General features: G+C 39.3%; 1 protein-coding gene across 1 annotated transcript in view; it reads left to right on the top strand.

Annotated features, from left to right (window-relative positions):
- Positions 1–17,821, top strand: part of LOC148348647 (armadillo repeat-containing protein 3-like) — a 29,671-nt gene that overhangs the window by 5,435 nt on the left and 6,415 nt on the right. Inside the window, exons 7-15 of the mRNA XM_088322785.1 lie at positions 1,604–1,798; positions 2,994–3,222; positions 5,789–5,941; positions 6,044–6,152; positions 8,301–8,550; positions 10,562–10,698; positions 12,634–12,802; positions 17,014–17,108; positions 17,174–17,329. Coding sequence (XP_088178911.1) covers positions 1,604–1,798; positions 2,994–3,222; positions 5,789–5,941; positions 6,044–6,152; positions 8,301–8,550; positions 10,562–10,698; positions 12,634–12,802; positions 17,014–17,108; positions 17,174–17,329 — 1,493 coding nt within the window. The remainder of the gene's footprint in view (positions 1–1,603; positions 1,799–2,993; positions 3,223–5,788; positions 5,942–6,043; positions 6,153–8,300; positions 8,551–10,561; positions 10,699–12,633; positions 12,803–17,013; positions 17,109–17,173; positions 17,330–17,821) is intronic.

Below are 17,821 nucleotides of genomic sequence, written 5' to 3'. Positions count from 1 at the left end.
CGCATCTCAACACGAGGTAGTTAATTTGCATATTAAAAATGTAATAGTTCATCTCAAGTTGTTTTTTTTTGTATAGCCCTTAATCACAAGAAGGATATTGTATTACCAACAGACCCTTAAAATCACATCTTAAGCTAACAGGAAGCCAATGCAGGTCGGCTAAAATCGGGGTAATGTGATTAAACTTTCTTAACCTGGTCAAAAGCCTCGCTGCAGAAATTTTGTACCAGCTGGAGGCGAAGTGTGCGGTATCGGTGATACAGGCACTAGTGAAATGAAATGAAATGAAATGATCTGCATTTATATAGCGCTTTTCAAGTCAATTACTTCCCAAAGCGCTTTACCTTGTGCTTCACATTTCCCAATAGCGGCCGTGATCTGTGCAGCCATGTAAGGCGCTAACCTGCTTATTGGGGGTATTGGGGGTTCAGTGTCTTACCCAAGGACACTTCGGCATGTAACACGGACAAGCCGGGATTCGAACTGGGATCCCTTAATCCTAAAACGATCGCTCTACCTCCTGAGCTGCCGCCTGCCCACTAGTATTTACCAGGTATTGATTGATGCCAAATAGAGGTAAGATCGGGCCAAAAAATCCTCACAATCAAGGCAAAATGATATTGTTGATGTTTTAAGCACCCAATTTGATATTTAGTTTTGTAGTATTTCGGTAGTGGTATTTCTATCGTATTTTTATTAGTATTATTGTAGTCCTATATTATTTTTAGTTGGATTTTTTTTGTATTTTTGTACTTGTATTTTTGGAGCAATATTGTAGCCGTTTTATAGTATTTTTGTAGTACTATTGCTGTAGCATTCTTATAGTATTATTGTAGTTTTATTTTTAAAGAATTATTGTAGTTCTACTTTCGTAGTATTTTGTTGTAATATTGTAGTATTGTTGTTGCATTGGTGTAGTATTTTTGTAGTACTTCAAATGTAGTATTTCTGGAGCATTTTGTAGTATTATTGCGTTTGTGCGTTTGTAGTAGTTTTGTAGTATTTTTGTAGTATTTAAGTAGCTGTATTTTTGTAGTACTTTTCTAGTATATTAGCAGCAGTGTTTTTTTTTAGTATTGTTGTTTTTTAGTAGCATTTTTGTAGAATTGTAGTATTATTGTAGAGCTATTTTGTTGTATTTCTGTCGATTTTTTTGTTGTAATTCTGGAGTAACTTTGTATTATGGTGCTATTGTAGTAATATTTTGTAGTATTTTTTTTTCTTTTCAAAATCAACGCAAAATTAAATATTAAGTCCCTGTTTTTAAGCACTAAATATGATATTTAGTATTTCTATTGTAGTATATATGTAGAAGACATACAAAGGGACAATGGGGACAAAGCCCGTACAAGGAAAAATGGGAGTAATACTTTATTAACAATCATTTCTATTGTTATGATATTTTCCCATCTTTATTTGATGAACCAGATTAATATGGCTGACGGGCTGCATGTGGCCCACGGGCTTTAGTTTGCCTATCCTTGATGTAAAATCTCAAGTATGGCACAGCTATAGTAGGAGGGTTCTCATTACCCACTCTTTAAATATTTGCATGTATTATATGTATTTAAATTGATTCCTCTTCCTTTTTTCCCCAATACAGAACAGCCAATTCTGCCCTCAATTGCTGGAGTTCGGCGGCATCCCTTTAATCCTGGAACTCTTTAATTCCGACTACGCTGTCATCCAACTGCTGGCGTTAAAGATTTTGCAGTTTGTCACGGCTGATAAGGAGACACATGCCGCATTCAGGAAAGAGCTCGGACTTGATAAACTATTAGATATCGTCAAAAACGCAGTTGGTATTTTGTTTTTCTCCAATATTTCTTGAGACATTATTGCATTGAAATAATAGTACCGTATTTTCCGCACTATAAGGCGCACCTAAAAGTCTTAATTTTTTTCAAAAACTGACCATGCGCCTTATAATACAGTGAGCCTTATGTATGGATCAATATTAAGTCGCAAAGTCTTGCAACTAATGCAAGCAGTCGCCGACTAGATTTTCCCCCGAACGCGAAATAGTCCGTGGTGTATGCTGGGATTTATATACCGGCGTTTCATTGGCTAACCAATGTGTCAATCATCATTTGAATCGATCACTGTTGGTGAAAGTTATTCGGAGGTAAAGGGGGCAGATCCTTTTTATCATTTACAGGCTCGCATAGGCTAGAGGGGCAAAACAAACCCTGCAATTGGCCGAAAAAGATGTGTCAATCATCAGTTGAATCGATCACAATTGGCTAAAGTTATTCGGAGGTAAAGGGGGCGGATCCTTTTTTATCATTTACAGGCTTGCATAGGCTAAAGGGACAAAACAAAGCCTGCAATTGGCCGAAAAAGATGAATGTGAATAGCATGTCGGGTTGACGGCATAGAGAAAACAGTAATTTACTATTCTGTACTGTAATTGTAAATATTTTACTCTCCTGGATTTACTACACTCACGGATATAAGAGGACCATGGTTGCACATTATTATTGAACGCAACGACTTCGGTGAGCTACTCTGGCTATATATTTTCCCAGTATCTTGTTTCAGAGTGATAGATGTTTCTGTGATGGGTCTTTTTTTAAATTAAACTCAATTCCAAGTGTTTATTGTCATATGCACAGTAAAGTTGCGAGTGAAAAAGAAAATAGAAACTAAGGAATGGTTGGCATTTCTTGAATCCCAAGACTTTTAACCCTCCGAATGATATTTGGAACGATGCATTTGAGTGACATCGTACGGACACCGCATCCGCACGTGTCTACGACACGTATTTGCTTCTTTGCAAGCTTTGGGAATGTTAAGGGGGTAATAAGTTGGACTGAACTATCTGACTGTTTTGTCCACGTTCCCATTGTAGCGCCTTATAATCAGGTGCGCCTTATGTATGGAAGCTAAAAAAGCTATTTTTTGGGGGTGCGCCCTATGACCCGGTGCGCCCTATAGTGCGGAAAATACGGTAATAATATTTTATAATCTCTAATAATTTCTTTTTCTTGAAGGATCTCAATGACCTTCATGTTGAGGCCTTGCAGGTTCTCTCTAATTGTGTGGGTGACAGTGAAAATTTCCAGATCATCCAAAATGGAGGAGGCCTAATCATATTTTTGGAACGGGCTTTTCCTCCCAAAATGTCCGAAACGATGAAAGTTGATTTACTTCCTGTTAAAAGCAACACTAATGAAGTCCAGTCCGGTGCTGCTGAATGCTTCTCCAGAGCCGCTCAGAACTGTAAGCGTCCATTCATATATTACTGTCACGTCCAGAACAAAGGGTAGACCCAATCGTGTAACGTTTCTCAAAAGTTTATTGAGATAGTGTAGCGATCCAGTGCTCGCTACACGCGGAAAGCAAGTCGCTCTCGCAATCGGATTATGATCCGAATACGGAAGTGGATCTTCCATAGCGGGCGATGGCGGTGTCAGGGACGGAAAAACAGGCTGGTAGCCGGGACAGGGAGAGCAAAAACGTGGTCGGGGTCGGAAACGAGTCGTAAGCCAGGACGGGAGTGCAGACGTAGTCGGGATAAAAAATGGGTCGTAAGCCGGGACGGGGGCGCAGGCATGGTCAGGAGCAAAAAAGGTTGTAGCCGGAGACAAACTGGAGCAAAAACGGGACAGGTGGGAGTCAGGGTCGATAAAAGGCTTGCCCTGTATACACAGAGGTTCGCAGACGGATTGACAGGACTGGGTTAAAATAGAAACAGGGAACCAATCAGAACCCGCAGTGGTTGCCGCCAAAAGAGTGGGCACAGGTGATTCAAATCGGTAATCATGGCAATTACTAGCTATTTGATAAATATATAGTTTAGTAAACCCTCAGAATAAGGAGAGAAGACATCAATGAATTTTGAAACTGCAATGAGAACAGGAGTGTACAATAAAACCCTCAATTCCAAATTCCAGATCTGTTTTAAAAGTCCTCCCCCAAGCTCTAAAGTTCACTTCTAACGCATTAGACATAATTGGCACATTTGAGAAAGTTCTCTTGGAGATGCAAAATAAATTGCATTATGTATGGTTTGAATTTTCTTGATAAAAATACACTTGTATCTGTCATATCCTTTAGAAAATTCTGTACAAATTCAGTCCTTTTATCCCTTTTAAACAAAAAAGAAAGGCATATAGTTTAGTAAACACTCAACATAAGGAGAGAAGCTATAAAGACATTTTGTACTCGCAAGGAGAACAGGAGAGGAATGTACAAAACTACTCAAAAATTCCAACCTGTTCTAAAGGTCCTAAATCTTCTAAATACAAGTTGCCGGATCTGCCCTAAAGGGTGTATAACTAAAATAACAGCAACATAACTGGCCAATTGTAACACTATTGTGCAATAGTCAGAGTAACGCACAACAGTGAGGTATAATAGTCAAAATAACAAACTGGCATCCGATGCAATCTTGCAGGTGTCCATTATTAAAGGGACATTGTGTATTATTTTGCACCTCTTTGTGGTGAAAAATAAACTTAATTCATTTGAGAAAAACAACATTTTTTAAAATAATATGCAAAAATACATGAACTATAATATAAACGTGTATTTTCTATTATACTTGTTAGTCGAGAAATTAGTATTTTTCGTATATAATATGAGGCTTATCTAGAGTAACCTGACATGATTGTCTGCCATCTTGCTGCTAAGGGTACCTAAAACCTATAAAAGGCTGCGGACAAAGAGAGGAAAAAAAGGTGGTTTGGTCAATTTAAGTCTCCGTACTTTGTACTCTCTTTTTTGTGCTTTCAGCACTCTTTTCGCTTGCACTACATACAACATACAGTGACATCTAGGGGTCAAATAATACTGTCCCTTTAAAAACAATAAAAGTATCAGTTATAAATAGCAGTTTCGCCCTAAAGGGTATTGAAATCACGAACAGCAACATTATTGGCCGTTAGCTACAATGATGTAAACCAGGGGTGTTAAACTCATTTTAACTTGGGGACCACACGATAGAACAAACATTCTCTCGGGGGCCGGACTACTAGATTAGAGGGAAAGAGAAATGTAGAGAAAGGTAGAAAGAGAGAGAGAAAGAGAGAGAGAGAGAAAGAGAGAAAGGTAGAGAGGGAAAGAAAGAGAAAGGTAGAGAGAGAGAGAGAAAGGTAGAGAGAGAAAGGTAGAGAGAGAGAGAGAAAGAGAAAGACAGAAAGGTAGAGAGAGGTAGAGAAAGAGAGAAAGAGAGAAAGAAAGAGAGAGAGGTAGAGAAAAAGAAAGAAAGGTAGAGAAAGAGAGAAAGAAAGAAAGAGAGAAAGAAATACAAGTACAGCATTTGTAAGAGGCACATGGCTTTGGCAACATCAAGTAGACATTTCAACCAGCAGTTAGTTTTTCTCTTGCGCTTCCCTCAGCGTTGTCTTGCGGGCCAGATTCAATCCCTTAGCGGGCCTGATCCAGCCCGCGGGCCGCCTGTTTGACACCCCTGATGTAAACAGTGCATAATAGTCAAAATATCGCAACAATGAGGTTTTAAAGTCTAACATAACAAACCAGCATCCTGTGCAATCTCCTTTGCATGTGTCCAAATAAAATTATCACTATTCCTTCATTTGTTCCATATTCGAACAATACACTACAGACACTTTAAACTTGACTACACTTGACTACTCATGCACACTAGAGTTAATCTTGTATTTTTATCTTTCATATTCGTAATATTCTTTTATGTATAGGTGTATATAGTTTACTAGTTTCTATTTTTACGCTGGCAACTGTGTGGACAGCAAAGTAAGAATTTCATTGTGCGTCTTTACAGTGCATAATAAACACTTTGAATCTTGAATATTCTCGCATGCAGGTGACAGTCACAGAGCGCTCCACGAATTCAATATCGAGGAATCTCTGGTGGAGCTTCTCTCCGGTAATAACGATCCCGTGAAAGCATTCGCTTGCCAAACGATGGCTAGCATGAGCTCCTACGTATCCAGCAAAGAACGCATTCGAGATATAGGTATTTTCCCCAAAATTTAACATTAACTCGTTCACTGACATTGATGTTATAAAATACATTGACATTAACACTCAATTCCATTTTTTGGGGGGTTAAATTTAGGTGGTATACCTGCTTTGATACAATTACTAAGTAGTGAAAGTTTACAAGTGAGAGGGGAAGCAATCCAGGCCCTCAACAACCTCACGGCTGGACATCAAGAGAATTCCAAGTAAGAGGTGTCAAACACGTTTCACATTTGTAGATATCAAGTGGGCCAGATCACAAAAATGATACCAGGCTCTGCTATTAACAACCAAAATCTCATGTCTGTCCTTTGTCCTTTGAAAGAACAAAACATTTAAAAAAATGTAGAAATGGAATGAACATTCCCGAAAGATCAGATGTCTGACCTTCCTTGAATGGAAAATAACTTAAAAACGTGTCCAACATCTTAATGAAAATTGTAGGCAACATTAGAATTGTATGCTTTTCAATACTTTAAAGCTTAGTAGAATACACAATAGGGTTGGAAAATTAACACCATGCTGATCTACTGGTGATCCCAAGAGCCAAGAAGAACTCCGCAGGTTTGAGAGCTTAATAGTATCGGAAAATTCACACCATGCTGATCTACTGGTGATACCAAGAGCCAAGAAGAACTGCGAGCATAATAGTATCCTGTCGTCTGTGCAGCCCTTTGAGACTCCTTGTAATTAAGGGCTATACAAATAACCATGACATGACTAAACAATTCTGAAACACTTCTGATTTCCTTAAGAGTCTTAACTAGTATAAAAATGTACTGAGGGAAACTGAAGAGTATGAAAAAGTACTGGAAAAAGTACGAAATGTGCTGTAAGGTATGAAAATGTACTGAAAAGTATGAATACAAACCTACTGAAAAACATATAAAGTAAAGTATTGAAAAGTACAAAATAGTGCTGGAAAGGTCTGAACGGACTGAAAACATACTGCAAGGTATTAAAACATATTGAAAAGCATTAGAAAGTACGAAAACGTATATAATATGAAAACGGTCTGAAGTACGAAGTATAAAAATACACAAAAAGTAGATCAGTATGAAAAAGTAATTAAAAGTAGTAAAAAGTACGAAAAAGTATTGAAAGTTACCAACGTAAAAAATTGAAATGTGAAAAAGTAAAACGTACTGAAATGTATGATAAAAGTATACAAACATACTTAAAAAGTATAAAAAAGTACAAAAAGTACTAAAAGGTTTAAATGTAAATACGTGTAACATGTACCTAAAACTATGATAACGTTCTACAACTATTCAAACTTATTGAACTGTACATTAAAAGTATGAACAAGTGCTGAAAGATACTAAAAAACGGAAATGTAAAAAAAGAGAAAAATGTACTTACAAGGATATAAAAGTTCTAAAAGTATTCAAACGTTAAAGTCCTTAAACGTATGTAAAACTACTAAAAAGTACAAAAAAAAAGAAATGTAAAAAACATACTAAAAAGTATGTAAAAGTACTGCAAAAATATAAACATTTCTGTAATTGTGCTGAAAATGAATGAAAAGTATGAAAAAGTATTGTTTAGTATTTGACTGAGTCTATTTAAACCTACTTCCAATAATTACCGGTAACAAAACAACAAGATAGCAACACCACCAAGTTGCTATCATAGAAATGCTTATCTCACAGGTAGCATTTTATGCTAACTAGTAACAAGTGCAGTTTTAGAGAAGTAGTAGTTATAGAACCATGTCCTAAAAGCATTTTTTGACACAATGCTTTTAGATAGATCTATATAGATAGATAGGTAGATAGATCTAGATAGATGTATTGAGATATAGATAGATAAAGATGGATAGATAGATAGATTGATAGAGATATATGTGGAGATAGATATAGATAGACATAGAGATAGATAGAGTAATAGATACCAGTAGATCGAGCTATAGATAGATATATAGAGAGAGATGGAGAGAGATAGATAGATGGATACTTTATTCATCCCCGTAGGGAAATTCACACTTCCAGCAGTATCCTTGTGTTGAAAAATAAAAAAAAAGATATAGAATACAAAAATACCCAATATAACGTTTTGCTATAGAGTATTTAAATAGTGCTACAGAAAATACACACTGTCATAAAATTAGGGTAATATGCAAATGTGGGGATGGGGTTTAATGTGGGCTTTTACTCCCCCGGGTGGAGTTAAAGAGCCTCATGGCATGAGGAAGAAATGATCCCCTCAGTCTGCTCTCAGTGTTGTCTTGCAGGCCGGATTCAGTCTCCTGGCGGGCCTGATGCTGCCCACTAGCAGTATGTTTGACACCCTTGTTTTACATGCTCGTTGACCAGATTTCCATTCTTTCCTTTTTGTTCCCTCGGCCTCCTTAGGGCAATGTGTGACGACGGAGGACATAAGATTCTCGTGCGGCGTCTTTGCGACAGCTGTCCTCGAATTGTTGCCAACGCTGCGGGCATGCTTTGCAGGTTTACATGCCAGGAAGACATTCAAAGTGATTTATTAGCCGAAGGCGCTATGCGGGCACTGGTGGGGCCCTTGAGTTCCACAGACTCTCAGGTTCTCATCAATTCCACATTGTGCATCTGTGAGCTGGCGTTTGAGGCCGATGCCAGGGCACAGGTTAGTGTACTTGTTCAGGCCTTGAAATCCTTGAAAATGCTTGCATTTTAATGTTGCGTTTTCAAGGATCGAAACGTGCTTGTAAATGCTTGAGATTGTTGCAATGTTTCTCACGTATGCTTAAAAAGGATGCCGACACTGCTCTTTGTTGGCTTTGCTTGCCATTGCATTTCTTTCCTTGTGATTAACGGCAGCTGGTATTAGTTTGTATGTTATAGTCCTATGAAGCTTCATTGCCCCCTACGGGTGGAACTCAACAGGACAGGTGAATGCTACACCTAAACAGGACACTCCGAAATGTGTACTAGTGCAAGGATTGGGTATAAAATCGGGACATTTGTCATGGGCCATGTCAGGACCAGAACGGAAACTGAACCCACTCACGTAACGGTTCTCATAAGTTTTATTAGAAGAAAGGGAAAGGGTTGCGCCCACGATATAGGGATTGCTGGACGCGGGAAGCAGTCTGCTCCGAATGCGGAAGTGGATCTTCCGTAGCGAGTGATGGCGGTGTCAGGGGCGGAAAACTGGTCGGTAGCCGGGATTGGGAGAGCAAAATGTGGTCGGGTCGGAAACAAGTCGTAAGCCGGGACGGGAGAGCAGACGTGGTCGATCAAAAATGGATCGTTATTCGGGACGGGAGTGCAGACGTGGTTGAGATCAAAATAGGTTGTACCGGGAGACAAACAGAAGCAAAAAACAGGGCAGGCGTGAGTCGAAAAAGGGCTTGCCGTGTAAAAACAGATTCGCAGACGGACCAACAAAAGGGGACTGACAGGACAGTTTAAATACTGACAGGGAGCCAATCTGTCAACAAGCTGCAGCTGGCGCCACACTGGCGGGGCCAATTGGGCGCCATGGCAACCGTGACAGGCCATGCAAAAAAAAAAAAAAAAGCTAGTATTTCCCAGTGGTAAATTGTAATGTAACTGAAAATTAAAATGTTATATTTGTAGTTCTGCAAAATACACGATTTACAACGGATTTTTTTTCTTTAAACGGTACTGGGGAATTTGGAAAATGGCTTTGAAAATCCAAAGTAGTTTTTTACTGTATTTGTCCGCAATACTTGATCAGTCGACATATATCGCAAAACATATGTTTCTATGGAAATCGAACCCAAGTCGTGGCAATGAGAGTGTAGAATCCTAACAATTGGACCACCAGGAATATAGATGTCATACAAAATGGCATTCAATTTTATCTCATTATCACACTATTTTTAGTCACGGTACCAGAAAAGGAATCATGAACTATGATATAAACATTCACTTAAAAAAAAAAATAAGTTGAGGCATTTGTATTAGTTTTACATAACATCAGGCTCACCTTGTCATGAACCGGAACAGGAGGAGAACCCAAATGCGTGACGTTTCTCACACAAGCTTTTATTTAATGGGAAATGGGACAGTCATGCACGTAAACCCAGACGTCAGTAATTCGACGATCGTTGGGCGGAAGACGTAAGGCAGCAGTCTGGCGTGGAATGACAGGAAGCCAGAAGCCGACGAGATTGATACCAATTGCCTGAGCAGATATCGGACAGATGGGGTCAACACCGGACAGGACTGGACAGATAGGATTGATATCAAACACTGGAGATCGAAATTAAACAGGACAAACTAGACGGGAACGAAACTGGAGATCGATATTAAACAGGACAAAATAGACGGGAAGAATACCGGACAGGAAACACAAGCAGGAAACCGGACAGAGTCAAAACCCACGTCTTGCAGGTGCAGAGGTTCGTTGACGGACTGACAAATGGTGAGTGAGAGCACTGAGCTTAAATAGCAGGAAAGCCAATCTGTCAACAAGCCGCAGCAGGCGCCACATGGGCGGGGCCAATTGGGCGCCATGGCAACTGTGACACACCTAGAGGAAGCTGACATGATTGTCCGCCATTTTTCCGCAACGGGCACCACCAAGAACCAAAAACCTTAAAGACTGGCCACTAAATATGAGAAAAGAAATATTCCTATTTTAAACATGAAAGTTTTTTCTTTTGTAGTTGAAGAACGCTGGAGGTCTTGAACCATTGGTCAATTTGCTTCGTTCCACCAACATGGAGGTGTTGCGCTGCACTTGCATGGCAATCAGTGTTTGTGCAAAGGAGGAGCCCACGTCTGTAGAAATGTGCAAATATGGGTAAGACATTCAAGAAAATTTTGTCTTATTGTTTAGCACATTGGCTCAAAATGACAACTTTACACAACTAGATTTTGTCCGCAGTTACCCAAATTATTATTATAATCTCAAAGGCAATTCAAGAGCACATAACTGTTAAGGACAAAAACATGAATTTATATGCAAATTGCTTCAAATATAGGCAAATAAAATAAATAAAAACATTATCTAATTAAGAGGGATCAAAATTAAAATGTTTTTATATTTAACAGGAAGTATGAACGAATGGGGCTTTAAAGTAAGACATTTAAAAAATAGTTTTGGATTTAGAGCTCATTGAATGCACAATTCAGGACATTCAAACATTCAGAATATTGCAGACCATTACATGTCTAAGATTTTTATTTTTTTATGACTTAATTCATTTGAATTGTTTAGAGTATAGACCAGGGGTCAGCAACCTTTTCGTTTTGGATAGCCACTTTTAAATGTCCTTGTAGATCAGTGTGCCACACCAAGATTAATGACTCGCGCAACAATTTATTTTATATCCAACAGAGCTGTTATTTTACACCAGTCCAAATATACAACATGGATATACATTGAAATTGTATAACTGAGCAATTTATCTTCCACTATTCTTGTTCATCAACAAACTAAAAAAATGACTGTGAGCAACATGTGGAAAGGCCTGTAGACATCCATGACTTCAACTATTCTTCATCAACAATGAACTATAATCAAAGTCAAGTGATATGGACAGCTATCATACCATTTAACAATAAAATCTTATTTTAGAAACTATCTAAACTTGAAACACACACACACATACACCTTTAATATATTCGCCATCATTAAATGGTTTTCCGTGCTTTGCCATGTAGTGAGCAATGTGATAGCTTGCGTCAGTGGTGGCGTTTGTAGCAGTGACAAATGTTTTCAGGGTCTGTTTGTTTGCCGTACCTGGACACAACGCGTTTTAATGTCTCCACCTTTCCAGACTCGTCCTTGAATTCAAGTTCATGTTTCGTCTCGTAATGACGTTTATCACTTGACGTGCGAAATACAACAATCTCGAGGCATAATGCACAATCAGCACGGTTATTTTTTTGCACAAAGCTTCAGTCATCTGTCCACGCTTGCTCAAAACAATGCGATTTTTTTCACTGGAGGAGCTGTTGTGATTTGTTCATTTATCACACGCCGGTGTTTCTGTGGGTGGGTTAAAACACAGATCTTTCCTCTTCTGCGAGGCGCGGCGCAGACACGCTCACACACGGAGCAGAGGAGGAGGGGCGATACCGTAAAGCCTCTAAATAACACAGCGCGCAACTGAAAATGTCAGAATTTTACCTAAAAATGCGCATGAAAAAAATAAATCATTATTTTGCCGTGCACTCGCGTGCCACTGGTTAATCCCTCTCGTGCCACAGGTTGCAGACTCCTCGTATATACCTTTAGATTGACTGCATATTTAACAAATAGTGATATTAGGGTTGACGTCCTGGTTAAATGGAGATAGTAGGAAAGAGAGCACCTATCTTATCGACAGGGTTGGGTGGGGTTACTTTAACTTGATTACTTTCAATTGCTTTTGGATTACTCCAATTCCAAATATGCCAATAAAAGACAAAATAAACTAAATATGAATAAAATGATGACTCACAACACGTGGTAAGCTTTCTCTCCTGGCTTTGATCTCTTTGATCTCCGGCAAAACTAACATAAAATGCGACAGAAACAAAATGAAAATAAATCCAAACATCGTTTTTGCCGTTCCATGTATTCCGTTACTCCCCAAGCCTGCACAAAATTTAGTAATTTTATTCATATTTAATTTATTTTGTCTTTTATTAGCATATTTGGTATTGGAGTAATCCAAAAGTAATTGAAAGTAATCAAGTTAAAGTAACCCTACCCAACCCTGCTCATGGATCCATGTTTTTTGTGTTTTAGTGCCCTGGAAATGCTGAATGAAATCAACCTGGCGGATAATATGAAGAGCAAGTTCAGTGAGTTCGCCATGAACAGATTATTAGAAACCAGCTTGTCTCTTAAATACGGCTTGACAAATCATTTGGCTTCTACCGATATCATCACTGATGGATTCTATGACGCGGGAAAGGTGTGTGCCTTTGTTTTTTTGTCAAATGCTGAAAGGGTCGTTGTGGAATATATTACCGCTAGATGTTGCTGTATTTTGTAGAGCACAAACTCATGGCCTGTGGGCAAAATGTGGCCCGCGAGACAATGCTGAGAGAAGCTCAAGAGTGAAATGAGCCCCTTGAAAAGTGACTTGCAGTTTTGAATAAAGTGGAACCTCGGTTTTCGAACGCCTCTCAGTTCGAACAAATCGGTGTCCGACCAAAAATTTCTTGCTTCGCTGGTCGGTTAAAAAATCGGAGTTCGAACGCAGGTAATGAGTGAGTGTGTATGCTAGGGTGCGATGCTGAGCGGCGTACGGGTGTTTTAGCCCCTTATTATGTGTCCGAAGAAAGTCAGTGCAAGCAGCAAAGTTGCTACAGGTGAAAAAAGAAAAGTAGTGCGTACAACTATTGCATTTAAGAAAGAAATAATAGCCAAATATGAAGGAGGTGTGCGAGCGCCTTCTGCAGACCACCACAAAGGTAAGAAATCCTATTCATAAGATTACAATAACGCGAACGTACGATTAGCCTGGGTTAACTTTAAGTTTACGTTAAACATTCAGGGTGTTTGAACGGAGCCCAACATTGAGGGTGTTGGAACGGATCCCCCTTTCCAATGAACCGCTCACCACTTGTGGAGACCCGGGTGCTAAATGACTTGTAAACGACCTGATTTTTTTTATTTTTACACGTTCATGTTAGGGGAATCTTTCGTACGGAAGATTACGATAACGCGAACGTACGATTAGCCTGGGTTAGCCTTATGTTTACGCTAAACATTCAAGGATTTACATTATTTTTCATGGAAAAAATGATTTCGGTGATCGAACAAATCGGTTTTCGAACAGGGTTCTGGAACGGATTATGGTCGAGAACCGAGGTTCCACTGTACTGTGTCCACTGGATTTTTCCCAAGCCATGCATTACTTGCAGAGCACCCACTTTAGCTTTATTTACTACCATTAAAGCCCCGATGTGTAATATTGGACCACTAGATGGCACTGTGTTGTTTGGTTCGAGCAAGGTACAATGGCACATGGCATAGCGTCGTGGCAAGATGTCGGACAAACATGGCACCTACTTAACTGGGGACTCAACGGTGTAAAAAGGAATCGAAATTTCTCAAACTATGATTTTTTTTTGTATTTTTATATAAAATTAGCATTGGTATGATATTTCAAGTAGTTTTGCGTAGTATTCAAATACATGTTTTTTTTGTTCCAATAGGTGGTATATTACACACTATCCTTTTAATCAACCAGGAAACATTAAAAGTCACGAACGAGAACTATCTGTTCCAATTAATCTATCAGAGAAAAACCAGAGTTGTAGAAATAACCGGAAACTCAAGAGAGCCATGACATTATGTTCTTCACAAGTGTATGCAAACTTTTGACCACAACTGTACCTTTATCAGCAAGACTATCATGATAGATCCCTCTAGGTCAGGGGTGGCCAACCATTTAGCGACTAAGAGCCAATTTTTCGTCTGTGTTACTACAAAGAGCCACATCATAGTTGTTAACGGGGGCGAGTTGATTATTTTTTTTCTTTGTTACTAAAAATGCCACATTATACACATAAACATCTTTTAATCATGTACGCACGCATACACAAATCTCTACTCGACTAGATCTGATGAAAATAACCACACCAACATGATAATATCAATAATTTTCAACAGTTAACATTGTGAGCACTGTTCCAGATCCATTATCGACTTAAGGTCTGAGAGCTTGGGATAGTCCTTGTCCTTCTCTTCCATGAACAGTTTCACTGGATCCAAAAGCTCAAAGAAGCGAGATAGTACCTGGCTTTTTGACAGCCACCTCACAGTGCAGTGCAGCGGCAGGTCACCTGGAAGTCCTTGGTCCAGTTCAGCGATGATATTCCTGAATATCCTCCGGTTAAGCGCATGTGTGCAGATGAAGTTGACGATTTCCATCACAGGTTTCATGACGTTGTCAAATTTGAGTGATTTAGACACGAGTTGCTCCCTGTGGATGATGCAGTGGAAATCCCAAAAGTCTGGAAATGTTTGATCAGCTTTGTACAGTCCCACAAGCCCGTTCATTGATCCGATGATGGCTGGCGCTCCATCCGTAGCTCTTGCAGTTAGTTTGTTTGCAGGTCAGTGTGCAACTGTTATTCAACAGCTGCATTAATATCGGATATTCTTCGTTCCATACTGTGGCGAGACAGTTGAACATCTGATTTGCTCTGTTTTAGTTTGTTGTCTACAGGAGCCAAGATTTCAAAGGCGTCAATGACGCATTTTTAATGAATTCTCTTTCGTTGTATAGCTTTTTAGCCCGTGCTATGTTCCAAGCTAACTGATACGAAGCAAGCGTTACGGTCTCAGAGTGTTTCATAATTTTTTTGAAAGAAATGCAACTGTTTTTCTGCTTTGCTTTTCGTAGTCAACAACTTTTTCTTACTAAGTTCAGTCCCTTTTGGAAATTCCTGTTCGATGTTAGGGTGGAGTGCGCTGAATTGACGCTGAAGATTTGAAGCTTTGAATGTGCTAATGCCGCGTTACGTATAAGGCAGATAGGCTTGCCATTACGTTCAATAAAATAATATGAACTATCCCATTCTGGCAAAAACGTCCTGTGTTCTTCTTCATATTTTAGTTTGGCTGTGCCTTTTTACCTGCCATTTCAAGAGGTAATTTCACATAAATTGACTACAATACATTTTGTCAAACAAATATTTTCTCGTCGCTCGTTTTACGTCACTAAAACAGACATTCATTGTCGGAGTGCCATCTAGCTGTAGGGAAGGCAAATTACAGTGCCGGCTAAACATTCTTGATGCATGTCATGTTACAGCTTCGAAAGAGCCGCATTAAACAAGTTTATAACAGCTCCTAAAGAGCCGCATGAAACTAGTTCAAGAGCCGCATGCGGCTCGAGAGCCGCGGGTTGGCCACCCCTGCTCTAGGTGATCCTCATATTAGGTGAAATAATTCAAAATTCTCTACCTATGAGTATTTAAAAAATGCATGTTCATATGATCAATTCATGTACCGTAAATTCCGGACTATAAGCCGCTACTTTTTTCATAAACCTTCAACCCTGCGGCTTATTCAGTGATGCGGCCCATTTATGTAATTTTTCTAACACGAGTTCAAGGCACATGACGCAGCTTACAAGCTAAACGCAATCGAACAGTCCAATAAAGAAGGAAACAGAGCTACTGCACTCACTTTACCTTGCGAGCGTGTTGTTAGCGTGTTTTTGAATAAGGGAGCGTGGGACGACGTCTATATGACAAAGTCTCTTTCCCATAATGAAGGAGACCAACTTTGATGACGACAGTTATATGGAGGAAGATGAGAACGAACGGTCTACCGTGATCTCTATATATACGGTATGTTTTTTTTAACAGACCCATTAACTCTATTGCGAGCGTGTTGTTAGTAGCGTTTTGCTACCCCTCACAGGCACGGTTTGGGATGAAAGTTATATTATTATTAAAGCTTTGAAAACTCTCTCGGTGTACCGTCTTTCTTTGTAAATATGTGTAACCATGTATAATATGTATTTGCAACTGTATATTTTTGTAATGTATTTATTTGTATTTATTTTGGACACTTATTCTGATAAGTCTTGCACTGACCAATTAAAAAGAAGGGGCGTAACAGACGCGGGGGATCACGGGAAGTGGGGACCGGTAAAGGTGATTGTTTGTGGACACGGCAGACAAAAGTGGATATATATTTTCCCCACCCTTACCTTTGGAAATATACACTTTTTTTCCTTGGACTCCTTTTAACGGGACCTGGAATCTGCAGGTCTGCATCATATCTTGACTACCGGTATAATTTTCTGTTCACTTTGCCAGCTGTGGTTGTTGAACTGAGTACTTTATGCTCAGTCAAAATCGCGGGACTCAAAGTAGGGTTTGCGTTAATTTTGTGATTGTGTTACATGTTTTAACGTGGGCGCATGCGGCTTATATACAGGTGCAGCTTGTGTAAGTACAAAAGCGGTTATCCTCTTAAAATGTGGTGGGTGCGGCTAATAATCAGGTGCGCTCTATAGTCCGGAATTTACGGTAATTGTGTTTAATATTCAAATCAAAGTTTTTTTTTACCACTAGGAGGTGTTACATAATACTTGCTGTCCCTTTAAATAACTAAGAGTATTTAAACTATAAGGCTTTAAACCTTCCGTGTTTCTTTCAGGTGTGTTTTGATCAAAAAGTAATGACATTACTGGAACATTTCATGGAGCCAGTGAACGAAGACCTGCCCATCGTAGTCGTCAACGCATCAATTGAGTATGTAAAATTCGCTTCAAATATTTTAAATTCTATGTTTAAAAACTGACATATGTCCGTCCAAGGATTTATCTACATACGAAGAGTTCCGATGACGGGCAACAAACCGAGCGATATTGGAAACTGATGAACGACGTGGCGTTGAGGTTTTTAGTCAAAGATGTAAAAGAATCCATTCCTCTCTTGGATAACAAAGAAGAACAATATATCACCTTGGCCAGGTAATACTTTAAGCATTTAACTTTTTAACTATTATGCACATTCAATCAAACCAGTGGGTCAAAATGTAATTCAATTTTGAACTATCGGACCAATCCACTGCAATGGTATAATTTGACTCTGCTTTGAGTTAACTACCTCTAAAAATTGAATTGTTTTGTTTTAACTCATTCAATGCCTGAGGTTTTATCTCAAATGGGAATAGCTGGTGCCAGCCAATTTTTGCCATTTTGACTGTTTTTGAAGGCCTATAGAAAATGTAGTTCATAGTTGTATAGGCATAGGGCATATGAAGAGAAAGCTTGAACTGTCAGGACCAGAACGGAGACAGGACACACTTGCGTTATGTTTCTCTCAGTTTTATTGGGAAAGGAAAGGATTGCACCCACGATCCGGTAATCGCTGGTCGCGGGAAGCAAGTCGCTCTGAACGCGGAAGTGGGACTTCGTGGCGAGCGGTGTCGGGAACGGAAAAAACGGGTCAGTAGCCGGGAC

Source organism: Urocampus carinirostris, chromosome 18 (assembly GCF_059441175.1).
Source record: "Urocampus carinirostris isolate Australia breed hairy pipefish chromosome 18, RoL_Ucar_1.0, whole genome shotgun sequence".
Lineage (NCBI taxonomy): Eukaryota > Metazoa > Chordata > Actinopteri > Syngnathiformes > Syngnathidae > Urocampus > Urocampus carinirostris.
This window is presented reverse-complemented; position numbering and strand designations above follow the sequence as displayed.